Below are 15,004 nucleotides of genomic sequence, written 5' to 3' on the forward strand. Positions count from 1 at the left end.
GCCAAAAAAAGAAAAAAGGAGACCAATGTCCTTGGAGGCGTCCAGCGATAAAGGACCGCTACTGCCGCCGCCGCCGCCCACTCCCGTCCATGTGAACCCCGCCGAGCGGCGACAGGTAGCGGGGCGTCGCGCCTCTTCCAACAACCCCCTAATTTGCCCCCATGATGTCGGGCGGCGCGGGGGCAGATGAGCGCATTAGTCTACATCTTCGCATCGCGGTGACGGGCGGATTTCATCTGTCGTGTGCCCCGTCGTTGTCGTCCCGGCTTATCAGGCATTCCTTCTTGCGGTCACTCCAGAGTGTCCCTCCTGAAGAGACTCTGAGCGGCATCTCTGCTGGGATCACGAGAGGCTCTGTGTGTGTGTGTGTGTGTGTGTGTGAGAAACAGATGTGGACGTGCTGCTACAGACCAGAGTCCAGCTGGGGCTGTCTCTGTGTGTGTGTGTGTGTGTATGTGTGTGTGAGGGGTCACACGCTAGCTTGTGCTCCCCTGTCCTTCACCTTGTTGGTTTGTTTGTTTGTTGTTGTTTTTATCGTTGTTGTTTTAGCTCTGGGTGAGACGTGCCTGAATACCTGAGCAGAATTGTGAGTCATGGCTGTGTGCCTCACCTGTCTTTCACAAGATCTCTGTTGTCATGCATCTAGCCATCCCCTTGCCACCTGTACCCAACATCTCACTCCCCCTCCCAGCCCCAATACCCCAGAACAACTCCACTCCACACACACACACACACACACACCTCTCAGACATACTGTATGTTTTTTTGGCCCACTCGGTGTTTGTTTGCTCCTTCATGGTTTTGTTTGGAGTGGCTCTTGGGAAGAGAACATTGTGTGAGCTTCTGCTGGTCGCCACCCGCCCACCCCCCTACACACACACACACACACACACACACACACACCCTCTATGAGAGTCCCAGCCTTCCCCTCAGAAACCGGCAGTATGCAAAACAACAGCGCGCTCAGAGCGGGAGGGGGGTGAGGGGGTGTTGAGGACGAGGATGGGGGAAGACAAAACAAAAGCGTTTTTTTTTCCCTGGTCGGAATTCGCTCGGATAAGCGGCGGTCTGCCTCGGCTGATAAGATCCGCAGCGCACCAGAGAGAGATGGGTGTCCTTTTGAGTGGGAGGGATGAAAACAAAACAGGAGAGAGCGGAGGGGTAGGAGGGGAGTGGGTTGGTGTGTGTGTGTGTGTGTGTGTGTGTGTGTGTATGAGGCCCCACTTCCAGTGGGAAGCTGGGTCATTCCGTGTCAAATCACCCAATTTCAGCCAATTTGGAAAGTGACCCTCTCCAAAAAAATCTGAAATAAATCACAGGTGTTTGTAGCCTAGACCTATGCACAAATCTTAAATAGTATGTCTGGATCACTAATGGTTTAAAAACTGCAGCCCTTTGAAGCTTCAAGTCATTTTAAGCATTGTGGTGAACAATCCTTTTTGATCAACTTGCAACGTTATTGGTTCTTTCGGTATTTCACACACATCAGTGAAACTATGTGAATGGAAGCACATTTTCCTGTTGAATTAAGAAATCTAATCAGATGAGACGTGTCTTGTTTAATTTCCCCTCTGCAAAGCTCTGAAAATGGCTATAAATTCATTGTGTGAAAAGACATCATCACTTTTGAAGGCTTCTCATTCGAAAGGTATGTGCCACAAATTTCATCAGGTTTTTTTCCCACTCATATATGGACTATAAGGTCATGTCCATGCATCAACTTTGGTTGTAATCGTTGTCATATTGTCAGAGCATTTTGCTTTAATTGGGCTTGATTTTCAAAAAGCCCATTTTCGTCCTATCATTTCACCATGTGGACAGTTAACAGGATTTTTTTTAATTTTACCATATCACATTCTGTATGTGAGGATCATCTGTCCAAAATGTGGGCTTGTTGCTGAGTTTCTTTATTGGAGATATGATTTTTGGAAAATATTCTCTATAAATCCACTGAACTTGCATTGGATCTGCAGTACCACTTTGCACCACATGGGGTGCTCTTTTAATACAATGGAAGTCAATGGAAGAGTAAGAGATTCACTTGTTTGCTGCACATATCCAATCTAAACACACATTTTATGGTTCATAGTTGAATTTCTCCAAGTAATTATTGCAACATGAACAACATACTACTCATAAATAAATCTTATTTAGAGAAAATAAGCGGATCAAGCTAATTATACACACATAAGACTGACTGGTCATTATACATACAAGATACTTGATGAGTTATCTCCTTTTCATGAATGCGTCTTGGATCCAGGCAATAGCGTTTTGAGCCCTCATACCCTTTGATTAAAACTTTTATGTGATGGAAACATGCATGGTCATCTTCATCAAGTGAAATATCTGCTCTAAACTGCATCTGACGCTTTTTCTGCATCTGATAATGCACTGAATTCTTGAAACCCCTTTTTTCTTGAATATGTTCATGACTTTCATTTTCCAACTTCTATGGTGGTGTAGAAAACTGTTACAAAGATGGCAAGCTAAATCCTCTTGCTGCATGTATGATCAGTCAGTCGTATGTGTGTATATTTAGCTTGATCAGTTTATTTAGCTAAATAAGATTTATTTATGAGTAGTATGTTGTTCATGTTGCAATCATTACTTGGAGCAATTCAACTATGAACCATAAAATGTGTGTTTAGATTGGATATGTGCAGCAAACAAGCGAATCTCTTACTCTTCCATTGACTTCCATTGTATTAAAAGAGCATCCCATGTGGTGCAAAGTAGTACTGCAGATCCAATGCAAGTTCAGTGGATTTATAGAGAATATTTTCCAAAAATCATATCTCCAATAAAGAAACTCAGCAACAAGCCCACATTTTGGACAGATGATCCTCACATACAGAATGTGATATGGTAAAATTAAAAAAAATCCTGTTAACTGTCCACATGGTGAAATGATAGGACGAAAATGGGCTTTTTGAAAATCAAGCCCAATTAAAGCAAAATGCTCTGACAATATGACAACGATTACAACCAAAGTTGATGCATGGACATGACCTTATAGTCCATATATGAGTGGGAAAAAAACCTGATGAAATTTGTGGCACATACCTTTCGAATGAGAAGCCTTCAAAAGTGATGATGTCTTTTCACATAATGAATTTATAGCCATTTTCAGAGCTTTGCAGAGGGGAAATTACACAAGACACGTCTCATCTGATTAGATTTCTTAATTCAACAGGAAAATGTGCTTCCATTCACATAGTTTCACTGATGTGTGTGAAATACCAAAAGAACCAATAACGTTGCAAGTTGACCAAAAAGGACTGTTCACCACAATGCTTAAAATGACTTGAAGCTTCAAAGGGCTGTAGATTTTAAACCATTAGTGATCCAGGTATACTATTTCAGATTTGTGCATAGGTCTAGTCTACAAACACCTGTGATTTATTTCAGATTTTTTCGGAGAGGGTCACTTTCCGGCACTGGGTGATTTGACACGGAATGACCCAGCTGTGGTTTGTGTTTGCTGTTGTTCTGTCTACCTGCACCATGAGTCCCAGTGCTGTTTGTGTGTGTGTGTGTATTCTGTTTTTTTCTTTTTGCGTAGTTGTCTCTGCTCATTGCCACGTGAAGTGGTACTATCGAGTGCAAATGAGAGCTGTTGGAGTGCTTCAGACAGCAGCCATCAGCCAACCACTCCACCCGAGTCCAGAGAGACTTCACATGAACCGATTCTAAATGCATGAGATGGGCAAGGCAACTGGTGACATGAACGACTTGGCACAGTGTTAAAAGTCTACCATTTAAAACAGCAGGAGCAGTTCACTGGTTTGTACCCGCGAGTAGGAGGAGGAATTTCTTCTCGCTTGGCAAGCTCAGCCCAGCTCGAGTCCAGAACGACCCCGGCCCGGATGCGGCCCGGGAGTGCTCTGCTCTCCGGGTTTGCGAGCAACAAGATGTCAAAAACAATTCCAGCGCTTTCCAACGGAGAACAAATATAGCATCTCTCTTTGAGATTCCGGGAAGGTGTGAAAGATTGATTTGACAGTTGAATTCTCTCACTCTCAAAGAGATTGAGGCGTGTAGACAAAGGGTGCGTGAAGAATCCAAGTGACCCAAATCAAACGCATCCAAGTCCCAGGTAGTTGTGCATTCTGGATCCGATTCAGCCCGACCTCGATACAGATCAGTAGTGACATGTTATTCCGGGTCTTAACTAACGAAGTGCCGCTTTTGTACATTGTCCATCTCAATTTGCTCCGTCCGCACACGATACCCCTCAGATTTTTCTGATTTGATTTGACTTGATATACTACTGCATTGGACTTGGGCAAACAAATATCGAGATGTAATGACGGTTCATTTTTTATTAACAAGTTATCTCCTGAAGGGTAAACAATCAAACCAGATGCGCAATTACAATGCTAATGAGAAGAAAGGGGCTTGGCGCTAATATTTGTGTTCCATTCAGGCATGGTTGTAATTAGGCAAACACGGCAACTCCAGTCTCCGGGAATCAGACAAAGGCTTTGGGGTTAATTTGATGTTTGATACATTTTTTAATAAGTCCTGAGCATTTTCAGAAAGTCTTCATGAAGTGCGACGCTCGACTAAATCTGAGAGAATGCACAAAGTGGCCAAGCTCGAAAGCACATTCTAATTATTCTACTCTCAGAAGTGTGGAAAAATTGGGACGGGTGGGTTACGGAGTGAGGCTTATTTTTTTTTTTCTTTTGCAAGAAGGGAGGTCGAAGGTTGTTGAGAAGGGAGTCGCCATCACTGTCAAATAGAGAAGCACCTCGATGCACTGTGGATTTTCTCCCCTTCTTAAAGTCAGAATGCGTGGAATGTGCCCGATTACACCCCTGACCTGTCTATCCATGATAAATCTCCTCTGAGAAGAAATGCTTTTAGGATAAAAAAAAAAGGGATTTTGGTTGAATCTTGATCTCTGAATCTCTGCGCTGGTACAAAAAAAAGGGCCAGTCAAGAATAATTGCTCTGGCAAAAGCTTTAGACTTTGTCCCTCGGAAAAAAAACAGACTGAAAAGTTATCCGATTTGACCATCTTTTTAATCCACCGAAATACGCTAAAACAACCATGGATGTTCTCGAGGATGTTCCATGCGCTCTCATTCACACCGTAGTTCTAATACCATTGTGACGCACTCTGTTAAGATCTTCTGGATAGTTCTGATTCGGATGACGCTATTTCCTAGTAAATGGTGCGGTGGCTTGTTTTAATTTGCCCTTTAGACCCGTGGTAGGGGGGGTTGATTTATGTCCCCGTCAGTGTTTTCATGAGGCATTCTGCAGCCACCCTCTCCCTTTGGGATCTGGTCGCTAATGCATTTATGTGACACATCAGAGATTGGTGGGGGAGAATTTCTTTTTTTTTTTTTAATAATCGTCCATCAATTTTGAGATCTTGCCTAGAAGCCCTGAGGGCCTGAGTTGGAGGGTGCGGATGCATATTATCCCGCTTATCTGTCTGCGGATTGCCAAGACTTTATGGGTTGCGGGACTTGGCTTAGCATGCATAAGCCACTGGTTGGTGTGAGGATAAATGTCTCTCCTCTACCCTCTGCCATCGCAGCAGCATTTTTGATGACGTAAACTAGCAACTCTCATTAGCGTATGTATCCATCTTACTCAGCCGTCTCGTTTGTAGGAAGAACATTTGCCAAGTGGTTCTCAAAAGTTCTCGAAAGTTTCACAATTCAACTGCATTTTGAAATTAATAGCAATTAGCTTTTACATTTTTTTTTTTACTTTAAATACTGCTTAGCTGGCATTAATTGATGTATATTCTTGTTTTTTACCCGTGGCCAAGCTTCACATTCATTGCTGTTGTTTGGTGTGGTGCTGCAGCCAGTGTAATCAGTTATTGTGCGGAGAGGGTGGCACACGGCCAGGGATGGGCACAATGAGATGCTGAAGTGACCTCAGCGTTGGCATTAAAACTCCTAAAGCACACCAATGCAGGAGGTGTTGTTCCGCAAAGCCTCTCTCTCATCCCCCGCACACAGCTCAACCTCCCCTCCGATCCAAAGCGCTAAGACTGATGGCCCTTTTAGGAGGACACTCAAACGTTATCAGTTTCTCTCTTTTTCTCGTCCGCGCTGACATTTTGCCCTCGAGTCTCCACTTTTCAAGTCGAGACGCACCGCTCAGTGTTTACTCTGCGAGATAAGGTCGAAGGGGGGGGGCCTCAGATGGTGATCTGTTCTAACCCCCCCCCCCCCCCCCAAAAAAAAGGTGGAGAGCAGAACTCCCTGAGCTGCTCTTCTGATGAGGAGTCTGGAAATAAAAATATGCACCCCCCGCCCCCCCATCGCGACACCGACTATTAATCACTCGGCTCTCCCTATTCACAGATGCTCCGATTCCCTACACCGCACGCTCGACTCCTTCTATATGAGCACGGCTTGACAGAGACATTATAGCCCATAATTACGTGGCGAACAGGAGGGAGATTGATGCTCGGGCCCCCGTCTCTCTCTCTCGCGCAACTCCCCGACATGTCTGCCGGCGCGTTGAGAAATAACCGGCAGGCTCCGTCGGCCAACCGGTTCCCCTCGCCGTCGGTTAACTCCGCTCTCGTTAGAACTTCATAAAGTATGATTGGGGACGGAACGTGCCATATGGCCGTGATCAATCCTCGAATCTTTTTTTTATTGGGGAGGCTTTTAAATGTGGTGATGGCGGTGAGGGACCAAGCACTCTCTGAGGGGATCTCGGTGAGTCATGGAAGTCTGTGAAGTCTGTGGAGATTTCTCGTATCCGAGCGGGGGGAAACACGGAGAAGGGAACCTCAACGCGACCGCTCCCAGATGACAAACACACGCATGAAAAACATAAAAAGCATTCAAGTTAATAACTTGTGGTTTTCCAACAAATGAAGTGAAACCTTTTAATAGACATCTTGACTCCCATGGGAGTTCAGTACCAGGTGGAGATACTGAAGACCATTCACTTTTAGTGGTAGTGATAGTGGGGGAGTGCATGGTGTTATGAATAGAAATTATTTATTTCAATGATGTTATGTAATTGAATAAGTTCTTTCATGGGTTTCCAGCTCTTGTTCTTCGCAGTGTAGTGAACATATGCATAGCAATGTAGGCCAGTCTTGCTTGGCATACATACTGAAACAATACTTCTATGACTTCCTTTTGACTGAGTGAAAATGAACTATCGCAGGGCCAAGCACAAATCTCTAAAGCAGGATTATCAGAGAAGGGGGATTGTTTGCCAATTTCATTACGACATGGGTGTGGGTGAGTTTGAAGAAAACCGCTGTGATATCGTGTTCTGCATTGAAAGATAGCAAATCCTCTTTTTTTTGCCTATGAATCACCCCCCCCCCTTTTTTTTAAATGTTGAAATCCATTTAGGAAATCACATTAAGGTCACCACAAGATCAAGTGACGGTCTTTCTTTCCTCTTCCTGTACATAAAGCTCTTCATTGTGTCGTGTCTTTATCGCCCTAATAGGAAGCTGCGGCGGGGCCAAATTGTTTTGATTTCTCTAAGCGGGGTGTCAAACGGCGCTTTTATTGGACACGTCTCTCCAGGAAAAAAAAGCGGGGCCAGTTTTGACTGGATGTCCTGTTGCATTAGGCTCAGCGCCGCTGACGCGCCCCAGACAGCATTGTCCCTCTCAGCCAGCTCCTGACACGTGACCCCTGGGCTCCACCGGCTCCGCCGCTTGTCTGACACACAAGCGTGGGTTGTGTGTGGAGGTCCCCAAGCTACTACAGGCCCCATTAGCACAAGCGTCAGACATGCGGTGGCTCTCAATCTCTCTCCTCGATCCTCGATGCTCGGTCCTTGAGGGGCGTTCCCACTGATCTATAACTAACTCTGGATAGACCATCCCATTGTTGCCGCCCCATCGTTCTTTATCTAGATCAGTGAGGACGAGGATCGAGGAAGGAAGGGAGGGTGTATAAAACACCAAATAAGAGGCACCCAGTGTGGGTTGTGTGGAGGTCCCCAAGCTACTACAGGCCCCATTAGCACAAGCGCCAGACATGGAGAGACCTCGTCCCACCCCACCCCACCGCACCGCACCCCAGCCCTACCCCACACGTAGCACCCCGGTGTGGGGGCTGAGAGGACCCGGGGTCCTGTGGACGGACCAGAGCCCTCCTCTGTCTCGTAATGGGCGTCCGTCTGTCAGCGGTCGCCCGTGGGATCTTTTGGACGAGACTCAGATTACTCCCGATCTGCAGGTTGCTTTCAGCTGAACATGAGCGGCGTTTTTTCATGGTTGCGTTGAAAAAGGCAGAGAAAAGATGTGTCTCAAGCAGGTCCAACAAACGTCCTCTGGGAAGGTTTGGGAGGGAAATTTTGTCTCTCGACAGTGTTTCCATGCCATCCAAAGTAAACTGCAAAACACAGAGTTGGTTGTTTATAAGCTCTCTCTGTCTGCAGTTTTCCCCAGATGTATTGTCTTGTGTACCCTGAAAAGATATTGGAGACCGTTCGCACAATAGACATGATTTAAATCAAAATAACCAAACAAACTAAAGACCGAAGTCGTCCAGATGGAGATTTAGATCCAGATATCAAATTCACTTTAGTGACATGACCATTCCTCAGTACTTGCACCAGACTGTTGCCTCGCTGTTCAGACCGAGATATTGCTACTTGCCTTGTAATGTTTTTGTCCGAATTCTTTGACTGAATGTTATTATAGATAAAGTGACCTCTTGCTCTGTACCTGAGATTCATTTACAGTCGTGACAATGGGAATATCCCCTCTGGTGTTTCTCTCTCTCATCTGTTACAGAGCTGAGCCCTTGGATTTCCACATTCTCCCACCAAGGAGTGAGAGAATACTCTCTGTTGACCCTCGACCTCACCAGGAACGAGCTTATCGTGGGTGCAAGGTAACACCTCGGCCTTTTATCCCATAACCACCCATGCTTGTCAGATAGAATGTCCTTTCGTGCTGCGTTTTTTTCCCCATTATGACAATGGGAGCTGGTTCCAAGCTAATTTCCTTTCGTGATTCAATGAAGGGAGTTTGTTAGCTCCAGGTGAAATGCTGTTGTACTGTAGCTCTTGGCTATTGTTAGCTGTGTTATTGTGAAGACTTGTAAAGAAAGCAGAGGTCATAATCAGCAGGCTCAGGCTGTGGAAAGTCTTTGCCAGTAACACTAGATTATGATTCTTTCAGTGGCAGCCTGCAATCTGTTAGACTTCACAGCATTGTCAGTTCTGATGGAAGTGTGAATAGACTGACCACAGGAACTTCTCTCTCACACACACTCTCTCTCTCTCTCTCTCTCTCTCTCTCTCTCTCTCTCTCTCTCTCTCTCCCCATCTCCTACAGAAACTACCTCTTCAGACTGAGTCTAGGCAACATCTCCCTTATCCAGGTGAGTAAATCTTTCATTGTGAGCTGTAACCTATGCCAGCTTGTAGCCCTGCTGTGTAAAGCTCCAGCCACTGAGCTCTGTCTTAATAATGGATTATTATGGCCCAGTTCTGGAACCGTAGGAGTAACTCCACAAATCAGAATTCCTGCGTCGGCCTGATAACGGTTGACTAAAGACAGAGATATCCTCCACCACCCTTTGAAAAAAAGTCTGAAAAATGCACTAAAGTTTTTGAGCATTTCTGATATTTTTGGGGGTATCGCTGAATAAATTACCAGTTGGGTGGTTGAGATGCCCCCCCCCCCCCCCCCACCCTTCCTTTTCTCATGAAAAGTTTCTTGTCTTTATAATGACTCTTATCCAGTAGAGAGACCCCAGACAGCCCTCTTAGTTTATAAGCTTGAGTCGACTCTCTCAAACTTGTGCCAGCTGCATCTGGTGACCTCCAGTGCCACTCAAGGGCAGCCAAGGAATACTCCAGGTCTCCGCGGTGATCTGGGATGCGGGGGGAAGGAAGCGGATCATCATTTGTCTGCACACAGAGAGCGAAGCGTGGTGCTGTGTACTGACTGCGGCTCAGTGCTTTTTGACGTAGTGTTTAGATTAGACCTGAAAGCCCAGCCGCATCTCAGAGAGAGAGAGAGAGAGAAAAGAGAGAGAGAGAGAGAGAGAGAGAAGGAAAGAGAGACAGAGAGGGAGAGTAATTGAGAAGGGTGTGTTTTTATAGAGCTTTTTTTATGCCTCCTTCAGAGGAATAGTGTTGGAGATATTTGATGAAATGCATCATCAGGATTGTGGTGTGTGCCATGCTGGGTTCTGTGTGGCTGAGTGTGCACAGACAGAGCGAACGCCGAGCGACTGTTATCCTTCTTATCCTCCGGACTTTCCATTTCTCTCTCCTCCTCTTTCTCGTAAAGTTCCCTCTTCTCTCTACACCACTCACTCCCCCTCCCCCCTCTCACTTTCTCTCTCTCTCTTTCTCTCTCCCTCCCTCTCTCTCTCTCTCTCTCTCTGTCTCTCTGTCTCTCATTCTCTGTTCTCTTCTGCTGGAAGTCATCTAACTGCTGCTCTGCATCCTCCTGTGTCTACCCCTCATACCGCTGGTCATCCCCCTGAGAGCTCTCGCGGGGACCGGTGGCTTAACCGCAATTTCATTTTGTTCCATTCCACCTCTGTGTGAGTGTGTGTGAGTGTGTGTGTGTGTGTGTGTGTGTGTGTGTGTGTGTGTGTGTCCCATGCCCCCCATGGGAGCCCGGGAATAAACAAGATGGATCTTTCTTCATTTGGGCTAACTGGAGCGTCACAAGCGGTGCCAGGGTCCAAATCGATGAGCAGGCAGGAGGGGTGGGGGAGGGGGGTGGTGGCGGGGTGGCGAGGGCTGGGCAGTGGGGGGCAAGTCAGCCAGAGTCTCTGCCCAGCACCAGTGTGTCTGAGTAGCTGACAGCAGGAACTGTAGGGGTGGTAGTGTGTGTGTGTGTGTGTGTGTGGGAGGGGGGTGTTCTGTCAAGTTCTTGCTGTTACCCACTGCTGCTGGACAGGGAGAGTGTTCTAGGCCCAAGGTGATCTCTGATTTGGGGAAGAGCACTGAAATGGCAGAGCAGGTTATTTATTTATTTATGTATTTACTTATTTATTTATAAGTTCATGTTTTGTTCTGTACTCACAGAGCTGGCATGGCAGGTCAGGCAGCACTGCGAGAGAAAGGATATGTGGTGATTAGGGGTTAGAGTGGAGCACAGACTGCCTCTGCAGGATTCCCATATCATACACGCACGCACGCACGCACGCACGCACGCAGGCAAACATACACACACAAACGTGCATGCATGCACGCACACATGTAAACAAACGCATAATCACACACATGCACGCAGGCAAGCATACACACACAAACGTGCACGCTTGCACACAAGAAAACACACACATAATCACACACATGCACGCAAATGTACACACACACACACACATACATACATACACAGGCAAACACCACACACACACACACACACACATAATCACACACATGCACGCAAATGTACACACACACACACACACATACATACATACATACACAGGCAAACACCACACACACACACACACACACACACACACACACACACACACACAAAAACACACATACACAAACCCATTTACATATCCGTTCATATCCACACCATCGATTTCATCTCGGTGGCACGTGTCTTTGGCGTAACCGTGCGTCCATCCGCCCGTCCGCCATCGCTGCAGCCTCCCCTCTCTGCCCTGCTCCACTCCCTCCCACGCCCTCTCTCTCCTCGCCCGTGCCATCCGGGCGCTTCTGTGTGCCCGTGCCAGCAGCGTAATGGTCCTGAGTGGACGCCAGCTCATCCCAGAAATGCGGGCCCTGGTGCCAAACACGCAGGCCTTGGCAGGCACCGGCCGGGGCGACACGGAAGGCCAAAAGGGGGGAGGCTTTTTAACTTTGACCACATTGAGAGAGGGGGGAGGGATGGAGAGAGAGAGAGTGAGCGAGGGAGAGAGGAGGTGAAAAGTGCTGATGCCGTTGCTGTGAAGTGCCGCGTCATCTTCAATGTGTGCCCCAGGACCCCTCTCTGTGTGTGTGTGTGTGTGTGTGTGTGTGATGGGAGGGGGGGAGGGGGTATGGAAGGGCACCTGTGGTTGTTTTCACCTGCACAGCAGCTGGCTTTAAAGCACATGTGGTCTGGCAGTAGCCCTGATTGAATGCAGATTCCAGTGTAGTGAAGGCCTCCATCTGGAGAGAGAGAGAGCGAGAGAGAGAGAGAGAGGAGAGAGAGGGAGAGCGGGAGAGGGAGAAAGAGAGAGAGAGAGAGGAAGGGAGAGAGAGGGGTGGGGCGAGAGCATGAAACACTAAGATCTTCTTCTGCACCAATTGTGAAGTCATTCCTCGTACGGTCAACATTGAGTATTCGGTCACTCCAGGGTGAAAATATGTAAATGTTCCAAAAATATTTGGGTTTATTCATTAACTTGCTCTTTTCTGTTCTCGTGCTGTCGATGGTGACGTAATCAGTCTTTAGTGGAATATCTTGATCATTTCATAGAGATATACGAATTGTGCATAAGGACGCACACATACTACAAGCTTAACCCACACACACACACACACACATACCCAGAGCAGTGGGCAGCCACTACAGGCCCCTGTGGCCAGGGAACAGTTGGGGGTTAGGTGGTTTTCTCAAGAGCACTTCAGCCGTGGATGTTGGAGGTAGTTTTCTTTTCCTGCCTGGTCATGTGACTAAAACGTCAACGTTTGGGTCCCAAGCTCATGTAACATTGCTGTGCCATGTGGAAATATGTGACTTGGGCACCTCACAGGAATCGCGTGAGATGTGATTCTTTTTGGTGGGTTACCTTGCCTCTCGTCAGAAAAAAACGACCTGCTGGGCAGTCATCCCCCCGCCTCCGAGATGGACTCACCGTCACCCCATGTTGCAGTTCACCTTCCGCTCCCACGCAGAGCGTCTCGCGCCTCGCGCCTTCTACGCCACCTCGCGTGGGAAAAGACAACCTCCTCCGAGTGGCCTCGTCCTCGCTGGGGGGACCGGTGTGCGTGCGTGACGAGAGGAGCCGGTATGAGCGAGTTCCCCGCTGAGAACATCTGACGCCCCCCCCCCCTCCCGCCGCCAGGATGTCTGTCTCTCCGCGGGGAAACAGCGCCGAGCATGGCAGTCGGGGACAGAAGACGCAAGCAGCGTGCGGTCGAGTCCCACCCACGCGCTACGTGCTACTGTAGCTCCAGCTGGGCGCCGCTTTTAGAAGTAGGGGTTATTGTGAAGGTGGGTGGAGGCTGGGCGGAGGGGGAGAGAAGGTGGTGGTGGTGGTGGTGGTGGTGGAGGGCGAAGAAAGACACAGACATGAAGAAAGAGAATGGCACACCTTCGTCTTTATCTTTATTTCCACTCCTCTACCTCTTGTGTGTGTGTGTGTGTGTGTGTGTATTTTGGTTTGTGCCTACTAATGAAGCAGAGGGTGTGCTTTGAGTCTCTGCAAGGGCCTTTAATGCTCAGATAGAGAAAGAGAGGGAGAGAGAGAGACAGAGAGAGACGGCAAGAGACAGAGAGAGAAAGAGGGACTGAGAGAAGGAGAGAGTAAGAGAGAGGGAGAGAGAGAGAGAGAGAAAAGCTTTCATGTGTTTTGTCTGTTCCTAGACCAGTTGGGATTAGGCGAGGGTTGATCTGACATCTAATGAACTCATTTCAGATACTCGCTCAAATCGATCACCGCGAGTTCATTAACCAGGGAGCACGCACCGTGCATTCTGATTTGTTTCAAGAAGAGAAAAAAAGAAAGCCTGATTTAAACTGTTCATTTCTGAGGGTGGCAACAAATGGCCAACTCCCGAGAGACCGTGCGGCAGCATGGACAGTATTTACAGATTTTAAAGTGGTCGTGAGATGAGAGGATCATCACTTTACTTTTGAAAAGAAAATGGCAGCCTACTCACATGAAAGGTGTCAGCTTGTCCCCCCCCCTCCCCCCACTACTGACATCCTATTCCCTTTGTTCTGGAGTGGGGAGAAAGGGAGAGAGTGGTGTGTGTTGGCTCGGATAGTGGTGTGTGTGTGTGTGTGTGTGTGTGTGTGTGTGTGTGTGTGTGTGTGTGGTGTGTGTGGTGTGTGTGGTGTGTGTGGTGTGTGTGTGTGTGTTTGTAGTAGTAGTAGTAGGTCAGATGTGTGGAGAGATTGCCTCAGCTTAAGCCGGGTGCTTGGGAGATGATGGCCCACTGAAGGGAGCGATGCCCTCTTGAGTCGGGAGCTCAACCCGTGGGGTGGGGGTGGGGGGTGGGGGGGGCGGGATTGGGGGTGGGTCAGGTGCTTGACCTGTGGCTGCTGGCCGTGACTGAGGAGAGCTCTCAGCCGCTTTGACATAGAGCACAGAGGGTGTGTGTGTGTGTGTGTGTGTGTGTGTGTGTGTGTGTGTGCGAGCAAGACAGAGAAAGAGAAAGAGAGAGCATGTGTGTGTTTGTGTGTGTTTATGAGTTAGTGAGTGATATAGTGTGTGTGTGTGTGTGTGTGTGTGTGTGTGTGTGTGTGGGAGGGGGACATAAAAGAAGGAGAGTGTGAGGGGTTGGAGATGAGGGTTGTTTTGTCCATGGAGTGCCTGTGTGGTAGATAAGAGCCCTGAGATCCACGAGACTGGAATGTAAACAGCAGCCAGCTCTACAGAAAAGAAGAAGGAGAGAAGGAGAGAGGGAGAGAAGGAGAGAGGGAGAGAGAGAGAGAGGGATAGAAAGGGAGAGATATATACAGGTATGAGAGACTGTCCATTCTGCCTGTTTTTTGGGGTTCCTAACCAGTACTTCTCTCTTCTCTCCTTTCATCCCTGTCTTTCTATCAAACCACACACACACACACACACACACACACACACACACACACACACACTAACTCACTCTATCTCTCATCCTCCCCACCTCCTCTCTCTCTCTCTCTCTCTCTCACTCACGCTCACTTTCTCTATCCCCTTCTCTTTTGTGTAGCCCTGCGCTGATAACAGCGGTAGCTGCGTGCTTCGCACTGCTGAGTCGCGGTAGAGAGCAATGTCAGGACATCCTGCCTCGTACCTCTACAAGGACAACAACACGTAGCTCTCTGCGGGATACAAGGATCTACCGGCTTATTCTCTCTGGAATCCAA

At 47.7% G+C, this 15,004-nt stretch overlaps 1 protein-coding gene across 1 annotated transcript in view; it reads left to right on the forward strand.

Annotated features, from left to right (window-relative positions):
- Positions 1 to 15,004, forward strand: part of sema5ba (sema domain, seven thrombospondin repeats (type 1 and type 1-like), transmembrane domain (TM) and short cytoplasmic domain, (semaphorin) 5Ba) — a 131,739-nt gene that overhangs the window by 52,179 nt on the left and 64,556 nt on the right. Inside the window, 2 exon segments of the mRNA XM_062534376.1 lie at positions 8,753 to 8,852; positions 9,299 to 9,344. Coding sequence (XP_062390360.1) covers positions 8,753 to 8,852; positions 9,299 to 9,344 — 146 coding nt within the window.

The sequence above is a fragment of the Sardina pilchardus genome, chromosome 4 (assembly GCF_963854185.1).
Source record: "Sardina pilchardus chromosome 4, fSarPil1.1, whole genome shotgun sequence".
NCBI classification, from domain to species: domain Eukaryota; kingdom Metazoa; phylum Chordata; class Actinopteri; order Clupeiformes; family Clupeidae; genus Sardina; species Sardina pilchardus.